The 22,367-nt window shown below is 39.7% G+C and overlaps 1 protein-coding gene across 1 annotated transcript in view; it reads left to right on the top strand.

Moving 5' to 3' along the window:
- The window catches only part of LOC126187848 (uncharacterized), a 356,937-nt gene that overhangs the window by 252,893 nt on the left and 81,677 nt on the right, over positions 1-22,367 (top strand). Inside the window, exons 4-5 of the mRNA XM_049929160.1 lie at positions 9,219-9,371; positions 11,804-11,939. Of these exons, the coding sequence (XP_049785117.1) occupies positions 9,219-9,371; positions 11,804-11,939 (289 nt within the window). The remainder of the gene's footprint in view (positions 1-9,218; positions 9,372-11,803; positions 11,940-22,367) is intronic.

The raw sequence follows: 22,367 nt of genomic DNA, 5'->3' as shown, positions 1-22,367 counted from the left end.
GATCTTTCTGTAACTCCTGTTTACTTTTTGAATCTTTATTGACACAAGAAGATTCTATACGATCATGCCTGTGAGGTATACCAATCACAATTGCTTTTTGATCACCTAATGTACATAGTGCATCTCTTAAGATTCTGTTTCCTATTTTTAGTTCATTTTTATGCATGTCATTTGAGTGACCAAAAATTACAATACACTGATTCTGCTACACACAACTACTGATTTCATAGTCTTTTAGAACTTCTTGCAAACCTGTTCCAGGTTTCACAATGCTTGAAATGTTTAAATCTTGCTGATAATGAAGAATTGTGCAAGTCCTCCTCTGTGGCTGTCAGCAAGCACAATTGTACTAATATTGGTATTTTTTTGTGTCACTTTGGTTACTTCTCACGACAGCTGGATTTTAGTGACATATTGCTCATTTTACTTTTTGTTCCTGGAGATTCAGATTTGTTGTTGTTGTGGTCTTCAGTCCTGAGACTGGTTTGATGCAGCTCTCCATGCTGCTCTATCCTGTGCAAGCTTCTTCATCTCCCAGTATCTACTGCAACCTACATCCTTCTGAATCTGCTTAGTGTATTCATCTCTTGGTCTCCCTCTACGATTTTTACCCTCCACACAGCCCTCCAATGCTAGATTTGTGATCCCTTGATGCCTCAAAACATGTCCTACCAACCGATCCCTTCTTCTAGTCAAGTGGTGCCACAAACTTCTCTTCTCCCCAATCCTATTCAATACCTCCTCATTAGTTATGTGATCTACCCACCTTATCTTCAGCATTCTTCTGTAGCACCACATTTCGAAAGCTTCTATTCCCTTCTTGTCCAAACTATTTATCGTCCATGTTTCACTTCCATACATGGCTACAATCCGTACAAATACTTTCAGAAACGACTTCCTGACACTTAAATCTATACTCGATGTTAACAAATTCCTCTTCTTGAGAAACGCTTTCCTTGCCATTGCCAGTCTACATTTTATATCCTCTCTACTTCGACCATCATCGGATATTTTACTCCCTAAATAGCAAAACTCCTTTACTACTTTAAGTGTCTCATTTCCTAATCTAATTCCCTCAGCATCACCCGACTTAATTTGACTACATTCCATTATCCTCGTTTTGCATTTGTTGATGCTCATCTTATATCCTCCTTTCAAGACACTGTCCATTCCGTTCAACTGCTCTTCCAAGTCCTTTGCTGTCTCTGACAGAATTACAATGTCATCGGCGAACCTCAAAGTTTTTACTTCTTCTCCATGAATATTAATACCTACTCCGAATTTTTCTTTTGTTTCCTTTACTGCTTGCTCAATATACAGATTGAATAACATCGGGGAGAGGCTACAACCCTGTCTTACTCCTTTCCCAACCACTGCTTCCCTTTCATGCCCCTCGACTCTTATAACTGCCATCTGGTTTCTGTACAAACTGTAAATAGCCTTTCGCTCCCTGTATTTTACCCCTGCCACCTTCAGAATTTGAAAGAGAGTATTCCAGTTAACATTGTCAAAAGCTTTCTCTAAGTCTACAAATGCAAGAAACGTAGGTTTGCCTTTTCTTAATCTTTTTTCTAAGATAAGTCGTAAGGTCAGTATTGCCTCACGTGTTCCAACATTTCTACGGAATCCAAACTGATCTTCCCCGAGGTCGGCTTCTACCAGTTTTTCCATTCGTCTGTAAAGAATTTGCGTTAGTATTTTGCAGCTGTGACTTATTAAACTGATAGTTCGGTAATTTTCACATCTGTCAACACCTGCTTTCTTTGGGATTGGAATGATTATATTCTTCTTGAAGTCTGAGGGTATTTTGCCTGTCTCATACATCGTGCTCACCAGATGGTAGAGTTTTGTCAGTACTGGCTCTCCCGAGGCCATCAGTAGTTCAAATGGAATGTTGTCTACTCCCGGGGCCTTGTTTCGACTCAGGTCTTTCAGTGCTCTGTCAAACTCTTCACGCAGTATCTTATCTCCCATTTCGTCTTCATCTACATCCTCTTCCATTTCCATATTATTGTCCTCAAGTACATTGCCCTTGTATAAACCCTCTATATACTCCTTCCACCTTTCTGCCTTCCCTTCTTTGCTTAGAACTGGGTTGCCATCTGAGCTCTTGATATTCATACAAGTGGTTCTCTTCTCTCCAAAGGTCTCTTTAATTTTCCTGTAGGCAGTATCTATCTTACCCCTAGTGAGACAAGCCTCTACATCCTTACATTTGTGCTCTAGCCATCCCTGCTTAGCCATTTTGCACTTCCTGTCGATATCATTTTTGAGACGTTTGTATTCCTTTTTGCCTGCTTCATTTACTGCATTTTTATATTTTCTCCTTTCATCAATTAAATTCAATATTTCTTCTGTTACCCAATGATTTCTATTAGCCCTCGTCTTTTTACCTACTTGATCCTCTGCTGCCTTCACTACTTCATCCCTCAGAGCTACCCATTCTTCTTCTACTGTATTTCTTTCCCCCATTCCTGTCAATTGTTCCTTTATACTCTCCCTGAAACTCTCTACAACCTCTGGTTCTTTCAGTTTATCCAGGTCCCATCTCCTTAAATCCCCACCTTTTTGCAGTTTCTTCAGTTTCAATCTGCAGTTCATAACCAATAGATTGTGGTCAGAATCCACATCTGCCCCAGGAAATGTCTTACAATTTAAAACCTGGTTCCTAAATCTCTGTCTTACCATTATATAATCTATCTGATGCCTTTTAGTATCTCCAGGATTCTTCCAGGTATACAACCTTCTTTTATGATTCTTGAACCAAGTGTTGGCTATGATTAAGTTATGCTCTGTGCAAAATTCTACAAGGCGGCTTCCTCTTTCATTCCTTCCCCCCAATCCATATTCACCTACTATGTTTCCTTCTCTCCCTTTTCCTACTGACGAATTCCAGTCACCCATCACTATTAAATTTTCGTCTCCCTTCACTACCTGAATAATTTCTTTTATCTCGTCATACATTTCATCTATTTCTTCATCATCTGCAGAGGTAGTTGGCATATAAACTTGTACTACTGTAGTAGGCATGGGCTTTGTGTCTATCTTGGCCACAATAATGCGTTCACTATGTTGTTTGTAGTAGCTTACCCGCATTCCTATTTTCCTATTCATTATTAAAGCTACTCCTGCATTACCCCTATTTGACTTTGTGTTTATAACCCTGTAATCACCTGACCAGAAGTCTTGTTCCTCCTGCCACCGAACTTCACTAATTCCCACTATATCTAACTTTAACCTATCCATTTCCCTTTTTAAATTTTCTAACCTACCTGCCCGATTAAGTGATCTGACATTCCACGCTCCGATCCGTAGAACGCCAGTTTTCTTTCTCCTGATAACGACGTCCTCCTGAGTAGTCCCCGCCCGGAGATCCGAATGGGGGACTATTTTACCTCCGGAATATTTTACCCAAGAGGACGCCATCATCATTTAGTCACACAGTAGAGCTGCATGTCCTCGGGAAAAATTACGGCTGTAGTTTCCCCTTGCTTTCAGCCGTTCGCAGTACCAGCACAGCAAGGCCGTTTTGGTTAATGGTACAAGGCCAGATCAGTCAATCATCCAGACTGTTGCCCCTGCAACTACTGAAAAGGCTGCTGCCCCTCTTCAGGAACCACATGTTTGTCTGGCCTCTCAACAGATACCCCTCCGTTGTGGTTGCATCTACGGTACGGCCATCTGTATCGCTGAGGCACGCAAGCCTCCCCACCAACGGCAAGATCCATGGTTCATGGGGGGGGATTCAGATTTATTTAATTATTTATTTATTTATTTATTCATCCATAGACAACTTGTGTTGTATGGTTGTCGTCAGCTGTATACATGGAATGAGTATATACATAATAGTACTTCTGGTAGTACATATTTCTATGGTGCAACTTAATCGTTTGTACACAAAACAAATACACACCAATCTTAGTTACAAATAAATATAAATTTACAAATGTATTCTTGCATGGATTACACAAAACAAATACACACCAATCTTAATTACAGATAAATATAAATTTACAAAGGTACTCTTGCATGAATTGAGGTGAACACATGTCATTTACAGTATTCTTTGACAGTATAGTAACATTTATCTGCTAAATAACTTTTTGCAGCTTTCCTAAAGGCATGTATTCCAGTTTCAGCTTTGAACTCCTCTGGAAGTCTATTAAACATTTTTATTCCATTAAATAATAAATTATTTTGGGTTTTTGTTTTGTTTTTTCGTATGAGATGCAAATGGTGGCAGGATCTAGTCCAGTGTTGGTGTATAGATCTGTTTTGTGTGTATTGGTCAATGTGTTTCTTTATATATATCACAGTCTGAAAGATGTATTCACATGGTACTGTCAAGATTCCCATGGTTTTGAATAAATCAGTACAGTGAGCTCTCTTGCTGCTTTTTGTTATAATTCGTACAGCCCTCTTTTGCAGCTTGAAAATTGCTTGTATGTTCTGCACATTTGTACCCCAGAAGGTTATGCCATAACTAATTATTGAATGCACATATGCAAAGTATGTAGTCTTAGCACATGAACTATTACATACTGACATAATTATCCGCAGTGCATAGCAAGCAGTAGCAATTTTCTTTTCTAGTGCTGCAATATGGTCAGTCCAGTTAAGCTGTGAGTCAACATGCATTCCTAGGAATTTTGTGTTTGTGACACAATCTATAAGTTCATCTTTAACTTTTAGGCCTATACTAATATGTTTTTTATTTATGTGAAAATTAATACTGTTTGTTTTTTTAATATTGAGGGTTAATTTGTTGCTTGCTACCCACTTGCATACATGATCAAGAGTTTCTTCAGCTTTGTCTCTCAATTTGTCTGGTGACTCATCACTGATAAGGATGCTGCTGTCATCTGCAAATAGTATTGCTTCCCCGTATTTGACACTCTGGGGAAAATCATTGATATATATTAGGAAGAGTATTGGCCCTAACACACTTCCCTGAGGGACTCCTATGTTAATATGTTCTGGTTTGGAAATGTGTTTTGTCAATCTGCTGAACTTCGTTTGTGAGATCTCTACACACTGTACCCTATTTTCCAAGTACGATTGAAACCAATTATTTACTGTTCCCCTTATTCCTAGTGCCTCCATTTTGTTTAGTAGTATTTTGTGGTCTACCGTGTCAAATGCTTTGCTAAGGTCAAGGAATATGCCTGTTATATGTTCACCTTTGTCAAGTGCTTCTAAGACAAAATTTGTGAAGTGAGCTACTGCTGAACCTGTGCTTCTTCCTGGCCCGAAACCAAACTGTTCTTTACACAGTAGGTTGTACTTGTTTAGGAAATCCATTAGTCTCTTTTTCATTATATTTTCTATTACCTTGGAAAAGGATGAGAGTAATGAGATGGGCCTATAGTTTTCTATATTTTCTGGATCGCCTTTCTTAAATAAAGGCAGGACTTTTGCACATTTTAAGTACTCTGGGAAGCAGCCTGCAGTGAAAGATTCATTTATTATGTGTGGCAAAGGATGTTGTATGCTGTTAATGCAGTCCTTCAGTAAGCACACTGGCACTTCATCTAAACCTGCTGATGTTTTATTCTTTAGATTCTTCACAACCATCCTTACTTCTTCTGTAGAAGTTGGTAACAGTAACATTGAGTTATCCATATAGTTCAATTTTTGTTCAGGCTGGTTTTTGCCAAACTTTTGCTGTAGCTTGGTAGCAACACTGCTGAAATACTCATTTACGGTATTTACTAGTGTATTTGGGTTATGTATAATAGCACCATTATGTTTAATTTGAATGTTTACTGTTTTTAATTTATTACTGTTTGTTTCCTGTTTGGTAACAGTCCAGGCTGCTTTAATTTTATTTTCTGCCTTTTCTATAATACTGTCATTGTGGGCTTTTTTTGCATCTCGTAATACTCTTCTGTATATTCTTTTGCATGTGTGGTAGTAGTTTAGGAAACCAGGATCACTATGGTAGTTTTTTAACCTGTTCAGTTGTTTGAGTGTTGCAGAGGATTTCCTTATTCCTTTGGTCACCCAGGTATTTCTTTTCTGTGAGTGTACTGCAGTTTGCACCTTTGGGAACGCTTCATCAAATCTGAGTTTAAATAATGACATGAATTTAGAAAATTTCTTATTTACACTAGTTTCAGCATACACTTCTTCCCAAGTTATACTGTTTATTTGCTTGGCAAATTCTGATCTGTTTGGTTTGGAGAAAACCCTTCTGTATGTGTATGTTTTAGTTGTGTTGTCTATATTTATGTTTAATTTTAGGATTTGACAGGAGTGATCAGAAAGGCCAAGGTTATCTACAATAATTTCACAACTTTCTTTATCTATGTCTATGATGACGTGATCAGTTGTTGATGATGAGTTTTTGGCTATCCTCGTGGCTCTGTTAACTAATGGTGATAATTTATAACAGCGCAATATATTCAAGAATGAGTTAGAGAATCTATCTGGGTTTTGTGTGTTTATATTTAAGTCTCCACAAATGAGAACCTTCCCCTTAGAATTCGAAGCCATGTCTAGAATCTGGATTAGTTTTGCAGTGAAAGTATCTATATCACCACTGGGTGAGTGGTAAATACATATTATAGTTAACCTTTGTGCCTCATTTGTCTTGCTTATCTCTATGGCTGATAATTCTATGTGTTTTTCCTCACTTACAGAATTAATATCATTTCTAATTTTATAGGCAATTCCTTGCTTAACATATATACATGATCCACCACCTCTAATGGTGGTTCTACTACAATGACATGCTAGTATATATGAGTTTAAATTTATTAATGTTATTTCAGTTCCTCTACACCAATGTTCAGTAATGCATGTGACTGAACTGTTTAAAGTTTGTAGTTCCACTTCTAACTGTTGCACTTTGTTTCTGATAGATTGTATATTTTGATGAAAGACTGAGAAACGAGCACAGCTTACCTTGCCTGTATCTTTTGTTTGCATTTTGTTGGCAGTGACTGATGCTTTGCGCCGGTTTGTCCCAGTTTTTTTCTCCTCTTGGTGCTGAACCATAAAAAATCCTCCTTTGGAGTGATGTACTTTCTTGTCCTCTGGCTCCTTCTGATGGGGTGTGGTTTAGCTGGTGGCTTCTCCATTGGTACTGTCGTTTCTGGTGCTACTGCTGTTGTTGGCTTTGCTGTTGTCTGTCCCACTGTTGCTGTGTCTCCTGTTCTTATTGTTGGTGGTGGTGGTGAAGGTTCTGCTGATGTCAGTTCTGCTGCTGACGAGATGACTGCCTTTGTTGATTTTTCTTGTACTGTGGAATGTTCTATTACTGATAGTGGTATAACAGTTGTTTTTGAGTTGAAGGTGTTTTGAAATAGTTTTAATTCCTTCATTATCATGTTCGCCAGACATTCTTTCCCAATACTGTTTAAGTGTAGTCCATGTTGTGTATGGAATCTACGACCTACATTATTTATATTAACACATTTAACATTTTTAAAACGCCTACAGATTTTGGCAAACTGTTAGTTGGCTTTTCGTATTTCTGTATTTACACATGATTGGTCATCCAGATCGTGTCGATGTGGTGTATTCACGATTATCACGTTTGTATGCGTGAGGTTCTGCAGACACTGTTTCAGATAACGTGTAGCATTTGCAGTTTCATTTTTATATACATCGTTTGAACCTCCGATGAGTATTACACAGTCTTTATCGTGTAGATTTTTAACCTCTCTAGATTCAGTCGTTTTTATTATTTCCGCTAGTGGGGCTCCCGGTTTTACTACGCTACACAAACTTCTATTAGTTTTCTCTTTAATTTTCTTTGCGAGTCCACGGTCATGACTATCTGAAAGCATGAGTATTTTATTATGCGAGTTATCTGTTACAATGTTTTTCGTTTGAGTGTCTGTTTGTATCGGTATTTTGTGACGTACTTCAATGTCATTTTGTACCAGTATTGTCTCATGTAGTTCATACGACACTTTATCGCTGTTTAGAGATTTTTTGATGTGTTTAGACTGTTCACTGGTGGTTTTAGGCCTACTATCTTGAATGTTTTTCTTCCCAAGCGACTCGTAACGGCTCGTTTTACCCTCGCTGTCTACGAATGCGAGTACTTCAAACGAGTTTTCATGCACGAAATTAACGTTGCGGACATTGTTCACACGATTTAACACTTCTTGTTTGTTGTTTTTAATCGTAGCTTGGTTGTTTTTAAACGTAGCTTTGTTCCAGTTTTTGGAAGCAGGCGAAATGTTTTGCACCGAGTCCCGCATGTAGCACGTACCTTGGTTTGATCGGAGATCATAATTTTCTTTCTTGAGCCATGAAATTTCTTTACGAAGCACTTCGACAATTTTCTGTAGGCTGATAATACGTTCATTTAATTTTGTTGTAACAACATTATCATTCACATACTGACTGTTTTTCACTACGGAGCTGTAATTTTCGCGCACAGGAATATTACGAACACTTGAACCTGTCGCCATGTTGTTCAAAAAAAAAAAAAAAAAAAATGCGATGCACTTTGTCTGTGGTGATAAACTCATGTGTTTGTTTCACATCCATAGTAAGATGTTGAAATCAATTTCTTAAAGAAACATTAAATTCCTTTGAAATATGTTTAGATTGTGCATGCATATTTGGTTAGCTGTATGTCTGAAACTGTCACAGTTCTTCATGTGGGGGTTCAGATAGGTTTTTAACCATGCTTTCCAGCAGCAGAAAATGTTCTCTAGTGGCTTTCAGCTCTTTCTGCAATGTTTCTAGTACTTTAAGTTCATGATTTACATGGCACATTTCAGTTGTGGCTAAATGACCATTACACTGTGTTCTATAAACACACGATATGTTTTCAGGGTCCACTTTCATGAAACAATGCAAATGATATGACCTATGCATCACTGAACACATTCTAACACCACTTGATATGACTTTGTCACATAATATACACGTTATAGAAGCTAAATACTCACGATTTATGGAGCTACTTACTATTCAATCTACATGCACCGTCTTGTGTACTGCCACATTTCTTGTAGGTAGTTGGTGACCTGTGCTTTCTTCCATTTGTTGCCCAAAGTTTTTGTTCAAAGGATCTGTGGTGTACTATGGCTGTAATGGGAGCTATTAGCTGAACATTCTGTATAGAATAATACTGCAGACAGATGGTTAATACTTTGCATCAGACCACTGATAAATTTACAAATTTAGTACAATATGACTAAGATGGTTATTCTTGAAGACAGAATAATACTGATTTAAAATGAATATTGTTACAGTTTTGCCGCTATTCTCAGTGCTCCAGTTCCAGAACCAGGAATGTGTATCATCAACAGGAAATATTGGAACATGCCTGACAGTATCAGAATGTGAACAGCGAGGTGGAATTGTCAATGGCACTTGTGCTGGGGGCTATGGTGTCTGTTGTGAATGTAAGTTACACCATAAGCCTCATTTATGAAAGTCACTAAAAAGTGTTGCCCAATCCTTTACAGGAAGACAAATTGTGTCTGTAGAAGCACATCAGTTTCAATATGTGTTGATTTCTTTGGGGTATAAAATGCCATGGATGGTATTCACTAATGAAGAATATTTTTCAGACTTTTGAAATTTATGCCAGAGGACTGGATCCAATTATTTGTTAAACAATTTAAGGATAGTACACTTTTCAGTTTCTCAGGAGTGTTTTATACAGGGTGTTTCCCTAAGACCATGCAAACATTTAACCAGGCATAGAGGATGCTCCTCTGAACAATCTGAGGCTGGGAACCTAGGGTCAGAGAAGCCAGCTTAAGGAGGTAACAGGAATAAAATCACATTACTGTGTAATTTTTTATTTACGTTATTTACAGTTAACTGCAAATACTTTCACTGACACAATGAAGGTACCGTTTGTACTATATCTTACAAAATGTGCTAAAACTGATGGCCGTCAACCTCAATGCAAGCATGACATCAGTGAACAAAATTCTGACACACCATAAAAAATATCTGTGGCATGTTTCCAATCACATCAAAGGCAGCTACAATTATGGCAACTAACGCCATCTCTGTATCCACTGGGGTCTCATACACAAGTGACTTTAGATATCCCCATCAAAAATAATCAAGGGGATTCGGGTCAGGTGACCTTGCAGGCCATGGGATAGGACCTCCATTTTCAACCCAGTGACCAGTAAATACAGCAGAAGATATGGGCCAGTGAGATTGTCACCTTCAATGCCAACACAGATAGTCACAGCAAAAAGTATTTAATGAGACAACTATGGTGTGAGGATATTCCTCATACCACAAATGACTATTCATGCTGTTCAAAATACTATCATGATCAGATGAGGCCACAGCAGTGTAGAGTACAATTTGGAGAAAATCTGGTCAATCAATCCATTGTTGGAGCAACCACTGACACAATGTGACTCTTGTTGCAAGGTCAGTAACAAGCATTCCACGGACTTAATGTGGGTGATATGGGTGCAACCTTTCTTCGTGAAATACTCACCACATGCTAGTATGTGTAGCACCCATTTCATGTGCAATATGACAAGTGCTTATAGCGGTGTCTGCTGCAATACATTCCAGCACCTCCTCTTCAAAATCAGGTGCGAGAGTGGTCGCCATGTTGCCAGGTCCCTCGTTTCTTCTTTCCAGTGATCCAGTCTCCTGCATTCATCAATCAAGAGAAATAAACACTCATCATGATGAATGATGTCTGTTAGGACATCATTCCCTGTACAGCCTTTCAGCAGTGAGAGCATTGGAACATACTTCACCATACAGAAGGTGCCTGTCAGTAATTTCTGCAAAACAGTACTGGGCATAAGCACTTTCTGTCATGGGACAGTATAAACATGATATAACAGAGCCATCTTATGAACAAGTAAAGTAAAAAAAAAACATGCATCATGACTTCCCAGTAATTAGGCTCATCCTCCATGTTTCTTTTCAGGAAATAAAGAATGTGTAGGTAAATAAACACCACAGTGTGTTTAAACTTGTAGGTATTTTAGTTGTAAATAAGCTGGAAAACAGTTATACTAGACAAAACTGTAGACAAGTTTACTTCCATATCTCCTTAAACTGGCTTCTCTGACCTCAAGTTCCCTGTCTCAAATTGTACAGTGGAGCATTCTCTATGTCCTGTTACATTTTTGCATGCTCTTACAGAAACACCCAGTGTAAGTACATGGGGTGTTTAATGAGATACTCTAGAATAAAAACAAAATTCATGTTATAAGCAGTAATGCTACTACTCAACACACCAGAGAACTTTTATTTCACATAATACCTTTCATTATTTTTGGCTGAATTACATTTACAAGCATTTTGTATTTATGTGGAATTTTATAAGCAGAATTTTGTGTCTATTGCTGTGCAAGAATTATAAATTCAGCACTGTCAACAAGAAATATTGTAAACAAATGAAGTTATTGTAATTAGGACTTAATGAGGACCTTGTTTCACGGAAGTAATTTATATTCTTCATGCAGGTGTTAATTCTACTTTGGCATAATAGATGCTGAAGGCTTTAGGATTGGATAAGATGACATTATCATGGTCATATATCTTAACTACAGTTCATGCCCCACAGTCAATTTCCATTCCCCAATTAGGTTCTTTTTTTCACATTCTTATCCTTTCTTCCAGTTCACATTCATGTCATTATAGTACTAGGATAGTTAGTAATGAATGACAGAGTGACACAGAGCTTTCTATCCCTTTCAACATTGGCAGGTATCTACAATAAGTTTTTATATTGTTTTGGTTATAAATTGATTCATTCATAGTACTGCAAATATAATTAATAACAATATCTTACCATTGTAGGTCTATTACTGCTGTCAATTAATAACTCTCTGTTTTGTAGTTTATGCTACTTGTGGACAAACTGTGAGAGAAAACAACACATATTTCATTAGTGCCAACTATCCTCAACCTTATGGTGGAACAGGAGCATGCCGGTTGCTTGTCAGCAAGCTGCGCTCTGATGTCTGTCAGTACAGGTAAATTGAAACTGTCTTTATTATTTATGAAGAAACCAAAACAGTGTGCTTTCCCGACATTATGTTGCTTCTAATAGAATGTTTAAAGAAAAATACATAAATGGTAACATTACGTAATTTTATGTCCACTGCTAACTTGGTTCAGTTCACTTCTTGTATAAAGCCTTATCCAGCTTAACAAATCTTCAAATAACTTGAACACTTTTGTTGAGCGAAAATCTGACTGAAATCCTTATCTATCATCTCTCCAGCCTAACAACTACCTTGCAGTTGCATTACTTAATTTCAATGACAAAGACTATAATTTTACTGAATAATAAGCCATGTTCATTAAGACATACTGCAGTCAATAAAAATATCTCCACATAGTTGAATTGTAATATTTTATTGTTTTACTTCACTTTACATGATAGTTTGTTTGAATATTGATAGTTTTAGAACCCTGTATTAGTCTGAACCATTTATCAAGTGATTTAAAATATTATTTTTATGAAGAGAATTATATTTTTGGATTTAGAAATAGATATACAGTGAAATCAACGTTACTGGAAAATCTTATTGACAAGCTATTTAAGATTTATCAATTTTTAAATTATTTGAAAAGAGTGTATGGGATTCTGGATACAGATCATAACATACGTAATAAACAGTTCCCAAGTTTTCAATATACACATATGTTTTACCATAAAGACTGTTACACATGAGCACTGCATGAAGTACAAAGGCAGACTGAATTAAATATGGCGGCTCGTCAGAGCAGTTAATATTTCAAAGATTGTAATTTGTGTGGTCAATGTGACCTATCGATGCGACTCGAACACATGACGGATCACACTCTTGTGGGAGGGACAAGCTGTGCACTATCTTGACGTTGAACTCCTCGGTGAGGGTTGGGTCTGTGCTGTTGGTGAGCAGTACAAGCACATGACTATCTAACACCATAATCGACACATCGTCTATGCAGTCAGGTGGTACACTGCGGCACAATATGAAGGACGGGGCGTCTGCATCTTTAGTACCTGAAATGTCTTCAAAATCTGTGAACTGCGGTGGTGAATCGTTGGACGGAGAAAACCCAACTGTAGGTTGAATGGACTTGTTAGCTTGTTCATCAAAAGAACATGTGCTCAGGCAATCTGACTGGGATGGCAGAGAGGTGTCGGAGTCTTCAAATGCAGGCTTGAACCTGTGAAGAGAAACGGTTTGCGGGTGATCTTTTATCATAATGTCGAACATCGTCTCGTCCCTCCGGAGTACATCGAAGGGGACAAGGTAAGGGGGTTGTAAGGGTTGTCTGACAGAGTCATCCCTGAGCATGACATGGAGCAAGAGTTGAGTGCAGTCAACACATAAGTGTCAGGTGCGCAATGGCTGACAGGTGGGTGTAGCCGGGTGTCTCTAAAGTGTGCACGCATCGTTCTGATAAAGTATGGGAAGGAGCGGGAATCCCCAGGATCTTGGGGAAGAATTACTTCCCCAGGTAAAACCGGGTTTTCGCCAAAAACGAATTCGGAAATTGTCCCATGTAAATCTGGTTTAAATGTAGAACGTAGGCCCAGCAACACCCAAGGAAGTGCCTCGGACCAGAGACAGTCATGGCACCTGCGTGCATTTTTAAGGGTGTGGTGCTATCATTCCACCAAGCCATTGTTTTGCATGTGGTAGGCTGTTGTATGGATCTTTTTAATACCACAATGATTACAGAGAATTGTAAAAAGTGCAGATTCGAACTGTCGACACTGGTTGGTTGTGGTGGTGGACAGGCAGCCGAACCTAGTGATCCAAGGAGAAACAAATCGTTTGGCCACAGTTTCTGCTGGGATGTTGGGTAAGGGGACAGCTTCCACCCAATGAGACATTCAGTCTGTTGTGGACAGGATCTACCTGTGGCCCTCTGATGGAGGCAGGGGACTGATAAGGTCGATATGTACATGACAGAAACGTCCCTTAGGGGTGTCAAACTTGCCAAGTGGTGGAGAGGTGTGATGTCCTATTTTGTTTCATTGACAGGAAATGCAGCTGCATGCCCATGGTTGACAATCCCATTTCACATTATTTCACGCAAAACGTTCGGTGACGAGGCGAGTGGTGGCTTGGATGCCGGGGTGGGCGAGGTTATGCAAGGCATCGAAAACCTGTCGGCGCAGCGTGGATGGGAGCAAAGGCCGCAGAATGCCTGTAGAAGATTTGCACCACACTTCATCTGAAATGCTAGGGAACTTAGCCTTGGTAAACATGAGCGAAGACTGCAGGTTCATGAGCAGAACCTGAGTGTCCTTGTCCGAAGCCTGTAGAGCAGCGAGGTTGGATAAATCGACGATACTTGAAACAGCATTGATCCATGAGAGGAAATCATCGGGGATGTTTTCCATGCCTTTGATGTAGCATACGTCTGTAGTAAATTGAGAGACCAGGTCCAAGTGGCGGAAACGTCTGGCAAGAGGATCCTCTGGTGTGTTGCAGAAGGCGACCATCAGCGGTTTGTGATCAGTAAGAATGAAGAAAGGACGGCCCTCGATGTCAGTGCGGAAATGATTGATGGCCTTGTACACTGCTAGAAGCTCTCTATCAAAAGTGGAATATTTCTCCTGTGCTGTAGACAGTTTTTGGAGAAGAAATGAAGTGGTGAAACTGTGTCGCCTTTGCTCTGTTGTAATGCTGCCCCTGCCATGATGCCGCTGGCGTCCGTAGTGATGAACAAATTGACAAACGGATCAGGGTGGGCGAGTATGAATGCGTGAGATAAAGCTGTTTTAAGAGCCCTGAAAGCCTCTAGCATGGGTTTAGTCCAATGGACTGGTTTAACCCTCAAAATCTGTTTTCCAGAGAGTGAGTTTGTCAGTGGGGCCTGCACAACGGCGGCAGAAGGTAGATGATGGCGGTAGTAATTTATAGTACCTAGGAAACATCTGAGTTCTTTGTATGTAGCTGGGGGTGGCAATGACGTGATAGCCTGCACGTGGCATTTGGGAGGCTGTATTCCATCTGCGGAGACAGTGTAACCCAGAAATGTCACAGAAGACTGATGCAATTGGAATTTTTCTTTGTTGACCTCGACACCGTTGGATGCCAAAGTCTGGAGGACCTGGGATAAATGATATTCCTGGTCTTCAGTCAATTTGCTGAAAATGAGTATGTCATCCAGGTATGCAAAGCAGAACTCGAATTGTCATAAGATTGAGTCAATGAAATGTTGCCACATTTGTGCCGCTTTCTTGGAACCGAATGGCATGAAGCTGTACTGGAACAGAGCAGCGTGATGATTACAGTCTTTGGAATGTCTTCCGGCGCTATGGGAATCTGGTGATAAGCACGTTTGCAGTCAATCACACTGAAGATTGTGGCGCCCCATAACATACGAGTGAAATCGTTTATGTTTGGCACGGGGTAATTTTCCATGACAGTGCGAGCATTTAAATGTCTGTAATCACCACACATTCAAAAAGAACCATTGTGTTTGGTTACGATGTGAATTGGTGAAGACCAATTGCTGTGCAATGGCTGTAGAATGCCTGCCTCCAGAAGTTTATTAATTTGCTGTTGGGTAGCGCACAACTTAATTGGGCTGAGGCATCTAACCTTGTGTCTAATAGGAGGGCTGGCAGTGGTAATTATCTTGTGTGTCATTCTGTCAGTGACGGAAGAGACTTAACTGCACATGAGGCTGAGTAACGTTCTGATGTGGAGTTTAGGGACGAGTGGGAAGCGATGAGGTGTAGCCATTAGTGCAAGTGGGAAAAGGCAGCACAAAAGTCACATGCCTATTATGCAAGCACAGCGTTCGCTTGTTTCTAGACGTTGGCTGCACACACAGCATGGGGCGGAGTGGGGTGTGCAGCCACTGTCTGTTGTTAACTTTGCCTTGGGTAACTGGCATGGACGAGAGAGATGCTAGCATCATACAAGGGACAGTGATGACCACTGAGTTGCTTGGCTGGCGTGTGGGAGAGGGGGTATGTTTTTCAACAAGCAGTGCAGCTCACTGCATAGTGGGCGTGATCATGTTGCACGAGCGACTGTTACTAGAGACACTGTTTGAAACATGAGGCACAGTGCATAGTGCGCACTTGGGCAGTGCGGAGGTCACTGAACGTGGATCATCACACGCAATGAATGTTTTTGAACTAACCTGATGAGTGTTCAAACTGATACTTGGCAATGAAGTTCGATCCAGTGAAGGAACTGCGGGTTGCAGTTTCAACAGCGAGGTGCGAGCCGCAGCAAGCTTGTTGTAAGTGTGAGCAATGCGTTGTTTCAGCTTATTGTTCTCCCAGCAGAGGTGCACCGCTGAGTCATATTCTGAAAGTAGGTTAGTGAAACAGGTCACAATTTTGTCCACAAGGGCGGAACACTCCCGAAAATAAATCCCATGTTGCGGCAGAAACAGTACAAGGGGTATGGGTGCCAGAGCACGGTATGTGAGTGTTAGATGGGTGGTGTAACACTGAACACTGGACTACGTTCAGGGAGAGCTTGTAACGGGACAAAAAATCCATACTGAGAATTGGTTCATTGATGTCGGCGATGTAGAACGTCCACAGGAAACTCAGAGAAGGAGTAGGTGCACCATCACTTTCACAGAACTGATAGTTTGTAACATTGATGCGTTGACAGCTCATAGGAGAGACTTTGTCAGTGAAAAGTCAGTAGGAGCCAATGATCGAGGTATGATAGTCACATCAGCACCAGTGTCAATTAGGTAGACAAACTGTGATGAAATGTCTGTCACGTACAAACGGCCACTCAGTCAAGGGACTGAGTGGATGGAGTGCAATGTTAGGGGATGCCTGTGAAGTTCCCCACAGGACTCGGTGTCACTTGGTTCCTGTGGTTGGCATTTGGGTGTTGGCAAGGTAATGTTCACTTCTTGGCCTCAGCCCCAAAAATCTTGTGGTACCAACAGTACTGATGAGCCGGATGGGGCGATGGCGGTAACTGTGATAGCAGGGCAGGCTTGTCCTCGTTGACCTGTTCTGGGATGTAAACCGGGACGTATGGAGCATGGGCAAGTCTTGAGTGCTCGGAAAGAGAAGAGAATGAATGAGTACTGCCTGGTGACATAGAAGGCATGGAAGCAGAACAGGACCTGCCCCTGTCTGCAGATGGCCGATAAACAGGAGGCGTAGTGTCACACAGTGATGGGTGATGAACTGTGTGTTTCTGGTGCAGGGGCACACGCAGCTGATCTGTGATGCATAGGCTAGAACTGATAGACTTGAAAGAGTGTGGCAGTAGATGTATCTGTAGGTCGGTAGGTAACTCGGCAGACCATACCGCCCACAGAGTGATGTCTGGCATTTCGAGTAACCTGAGGCGGCGCCAAAGTTGTGACGGAGTACGGTCCCCCAGGTGCTTCTTGTACAGAATCTTGATTATCAATTCTTGTCGTGAGCAGGCAAGTCGTTCCAGTATCGTTTTCTTGGTGAACTTGTACTTCAGTTGTGGTGGAGGTGAAAGTAGGAGGTCACAAATTAAATCCGAGTGGTCATGAAGATGTGTGACCTAACATAGGAACTTGGAGTTGTCATTAGTCACTTGGTGCAGCTCAAAGAGGTGCTCCACCAGTGCGAACCATGAAACTGGATTGTCCTTGTACAGGGGAGGTAGCCTGGGGAGGTGGCCTGGAGTTGGAGATGAAGGTGGCTTCAGCATGTCTTGGAAGGCCTGCGGTCCTGCTGCACAAGAGTTCATCCTAGGATCCGGCATCACCGGAGTGGAAATGTGACTAGCACACATGTTTGGAACCATGGCTGGTTGTAATGTCTCTGAAGATGCCCAAAAACATGACGTGGCAGGCATGGTTGGTACTGTGGGAGCAAATGGGCATACAGCGCGTAATGAGGGCCCATACACAGGACCTGAAATTGCAGGAATAGCACTGACATTGTCCAACTTGGAAATGATGCGGAAGGCCGGCATGGCAGATGCAGATGGTACTGTGGAAGGAGTGAGTGGCTGTATGGCTGGAATCGAGGCCCCATGTGGGTGGGGGTGTGGGGGGTTGTAGCTTAAAATGGCAACAACGAGAGATTTCCGCACACACTGGCCATGCACCCTTCATGGTAGGACCATAAAACACTGGTTAAATCTGTTGGTGGTTGCACTGTCATAGTACAACATTGCTGGGGGAAGAGGCTATGTTGGGTGCACTCTTACCCATGTGGTCACGAAACTGGGCTGCCGATTCGGTGGTTTGTTGTGGCGAACTGGATGCATAAAAATGTCTGTTACTGATTTGTGAGGAAGGAGAGGCTGGTGTAGCTTGGTAACATCATAGCGCATAGAGTATCAAAGCACATGTGTGAATTTTGGTCTCTTTGAACTTTGTACAAGTGATTAATCATCACACTATTTAGTAGATCGTCCACTTCACTTTTTACTTGTCATTGTGTGTAACCCGGCAAAACAAAGCCTGAGTCCATTGTTTGAGGTAGCTAAAGTAGAGATTATCCTCATTGAAGATTGTAGATCATTGTCTGTTAGCTGCGAAATAACCAGTGGCGGAAGGTTGTGTTGGCCTGGTCATAAGAGCTGGGCCTCCAAATCTTTGTAAAGAATGTTCGGTGATGTAGCCATGGCATCAGATGCATAACCTGTTGATTCTATATGACTAATGCCGAAGTCGCCGAAGATGTAGAACTCTTTTCCATCCAGGGTCACCAATATGGGATTCTGGATATGGATCGTAATATACATAATAAACAGTTCCCAAGTTTTCTATATACACATATATTTTGCCATGAAGACTGATACACATGAACACTGCATAAAGTACAAAGTCAGACTGAATTAAACGTGGTGGCTCATCAGAGCAGTTAATATTCCAATGGTTGTAATTTGTGTGCTTGATGTGACCTATCGATGCCACAAGTACCTGTGACACTAAATGAACCACTATGCCACTGGATAGTATACCAGTATTTCTTTGTACATATTATGCCTACTAGCAGATACTGAAGTGTGAAAAACTCTTTTTCCTTTCCTCCAGAGTAAAAACAAGATACGGTAAGCTTCAGCTTGACATTTTACGTGTTCATTGTTGTTAAACACAATTGTTAGTGTAGCTTATGACACTAAATGGTGACACCATCAGTGACCATTGTTATGATATTTCTATAGTTTTAAATATGGTGTGACAGTAATCAACAGTGGATCAATTTTTGACCTCATCAGCTCAAGCAGTCTCCAAGGTCAGTGGTTTTTGGACAGTTCTCCTTGACTCACTTTTTTGTCACATGCTGTTTACTCTGTTCTGTAATCTATCAATAGTAAAATGTGTTTATCTGAAGTTGTAATATTTCTGTTATTCATCAGTCATGTGTAGTTACATAATACACACACTGGTATTTTTAAAAAGATACCTGCAGTACATGTAACCTAAATTTTTCATTTTACATTATGAAAAGAAAGAAGGATATATCCCAGAGAAAGCAAAGAATGGTGTTAGCTCTAAAAAATGCAGAAAATTCAGACAGGAAAATAGCAAATAAACTGTTCATTGACCAGCAAAACAATGGGAAACATATTAAAAAAGCCGAGAGATACTGGAATATGAAGACTGTCACAATTGTGTTCAAAAGAAGGTATGAGCCACAACTATGCAAGCAAGTAAAAATACAACCAAAGAAGAAAGAAAATGAGTTTGGATCAGATTGCTGAACAGTGTTTTAAGAAGACTGTTTCACATTAAATTGTGCTTAGACAACTTTTTTTGAAAAAAAAGAACTCCAATAAAAAGTCTTTTCTGACTAAGAAACACATCACAGACAGGATTGTTTGTAAAGATGTATGAAAACTGCACCATGGAAGACTGGGACAGAATAACTTTCTCTGACAAAAATAAGTTAATATTTATGATAGTGAACATAGCTTCAAACTCTGGATTGAGACACGAGAGGTAGTGAAGAGTGATCATGTTACAAACACAAAATGTTCTCTGTAAGTGTTATGGTTTGGGGTGCCTTTTATACCAAAGGAATTTGAATGGTCAAAGTAGTATGTACAAATACTGGCAGTGGTGCAGTGTAATGAAGAATTACTGAAAAGGAAGTAATGAACACAGCTTGGGACCATTTCAGTGGTTCAAATATTGGGACATTTATTTGCAAAATGTCAATGCCATTTGCCACCAGTTATGGGCTACACAGCAATGCCTGTAAGACTTAGGTTTGCAGAGAGCTTGGTGACTAGCAAACTCTCCCATCATGAACACCACTGAGAACAGTTGGTTAGTAATGTCAAGAGAGCAGTGACAGTACTGCTGTGCATCTAAAATTGAGCCTATATAGAAGGCAGTTTGTGTCTGCTACCACAAAATTGAGCCTGCATTGCATGAAGGTTTTGTTTATTAATTGCTGAGAAAAGTTCAGTCTCTCAAGAATGCCAATGAGGAGTACACTAAATACTCAGATGTTAATTTTGTTGAGGTAAATTAACCTAAATATATTACATGTTAAGCTACATTTAATAAAACTCTCATTACCACAACCAATGTTGTTTTAAAAGTCCAAAACTCCACATTACTGATAAAAAAAGAGCTAGGATATTTTTGGACCACTGAGTGTAGTTAGATCTAAGATACCAGAAGTGCCACTTCTGTAGTGCAATCATGGTATTCATGAATATGCACACCATATTTTTGTTAGAATATCTGCAATCTGGACAAGACATTTACAATAGCCTGTGAGCCATTGAAGTACCATAATGTGGCCCACAGAAAGTGTAATGTATCTAAATTAAAGTAAACTAGTTATTATATTAAAAACTATGAAAGGAATGAAAATAATGATTGAGAGGACAGACCAGAACTGACCTAAAAGATGGAGTAATGGGCAGAAGATTGAATTATAAAAAGGAAGTGACTATTGCAGATCTAAGAACAGCTCAGTATTAGATATAGGAACAGTTTTGTAATTAACATAACACTTCTCTTTTTTATAATTCACAGAATTCATTATGCTGTTCCTTTATCTCATACAACATTACCAATTCCTACACTTCACACATATGTGCATATTTCAGGCACTGTGTTTGACCTCAAATATGAAGATTCTTACCTGTGCCCCTCCTGCTTCGGGAAAACTAAAATGTGCAGCATTTTACATTTTAAAAAGAACATCTTACATTTACTCTTAAGATACTGATCTCAGTAATTATTAATATTAAAAAATTTTACTTAGCAATGCAAGGGTATCTATTTTACTCTCCTGTAGTGTAAAGCAGTAGCAGCTCGTGAGCCAAAAAGATGGTGGTGCACTTTACTCACCACAAAAAATGTCAACAAAGGAGAGAAAATCAATGGACATCTCAAGCATTTGTAATCCATAATATAAACTCATCACTTGCTTGTGTCATTGTAGCATCTACTTATAATAACACCAAAATATGCACACAGAATAAAATATTGTTTTGCAGAATGAAAGAAATTAACAGGAATTGCAAATGTATTTGTGCAAAAAGTAATAAGCCTGCCTTACTAACCTTTTTCAGTAGCACCAATGTTAATGCCATTTGTTTGTATCTCTACCATTTGATGTGGTGGTGATTACTTGTAGAGGAATTCCATTCTTCTTTCTTTCTTATTTTCAAAGTTTTCAACTGGAATATCTAAAATGAAGTCCTGTTTAGTAGAGAGCATTGCAAGTGCTAACAGTTTTTCATGTTCCATAGTATTCCATAAGGAGGTTTTCAGTGATGGATAACAGTGTTCTACTTTTGACATGGTCATTGTAATTACTACTTTAAAGAGTTTCACAGGTCTGCTCAGTGTATCACAAAGATTACTAGTTATGTAATACAGCAGGCTCAAAACTGCACACATACTTTCATACTCCTCTCTTTCATAAATACAAAGAGTTCTGTTCAAAGTTTCTTTGCAAAATAGCAAGCAACAGCAGTTCTGAAAGAAGTTTCTGGAAAACTGGAAGAGTAAGTTGTGAACTTCTGTGGTAGAAAGAGAGAGGCAGCAACTGGGTGTTGACTCATATACAGCGTCACCTATATCTTTTGCATCCGACAGTAGATTAGACACCGCTCCTCCATCTTCATTTATTATTCTTTTATGATACTTATACAGATTTGTTGAATTTCCAATCATGCCTTCCCTAATGTTCGCAATTTCATGTTCAAAAACTGATAGCTGATTTTATGCCTAAGTTATGTCTAATACCTTTTCTGTAGTTGTGTACACAAAATATCCACATGGATCATAATTTACAAAAAAGGAGAGCCAAAACTGATAAGGTGCAGGCTTATCATAACACAGTTTATCCTCATTGACAATATTAGTTATTTAATTTGACCTGATTAGGACCATCAGGTCCTCTCTTACATCAGACCATGGCTTCACACATACAGTAGCTTTTTCACATCACAGTTAATCTAAGAGATAACCATTTTAATGTAACAAATAGCATTAAAATGTTTCAG

This window comes from Schistocerca cancellata, chromosome 5 (assembly GCF_023864275.1).
Source record: "Schistocerca cancellata isolate TAMUIC-IGC-003103 chromosome 5, iqSchCanc2.1, whole genome shotgun sequence".
Classification (NCBI taxonomy): Eukaryota; Metazoa; Arthropoda; class Insecta; order Orthoptera; family Acrididae; genus Schistocerca; species Schistocerca cancellata.
The sequence above is the reverse complement of the archived record's forward strand: the minus strand, read 5'-3'. Positions and strand labels throughout refer to the sequence as shown.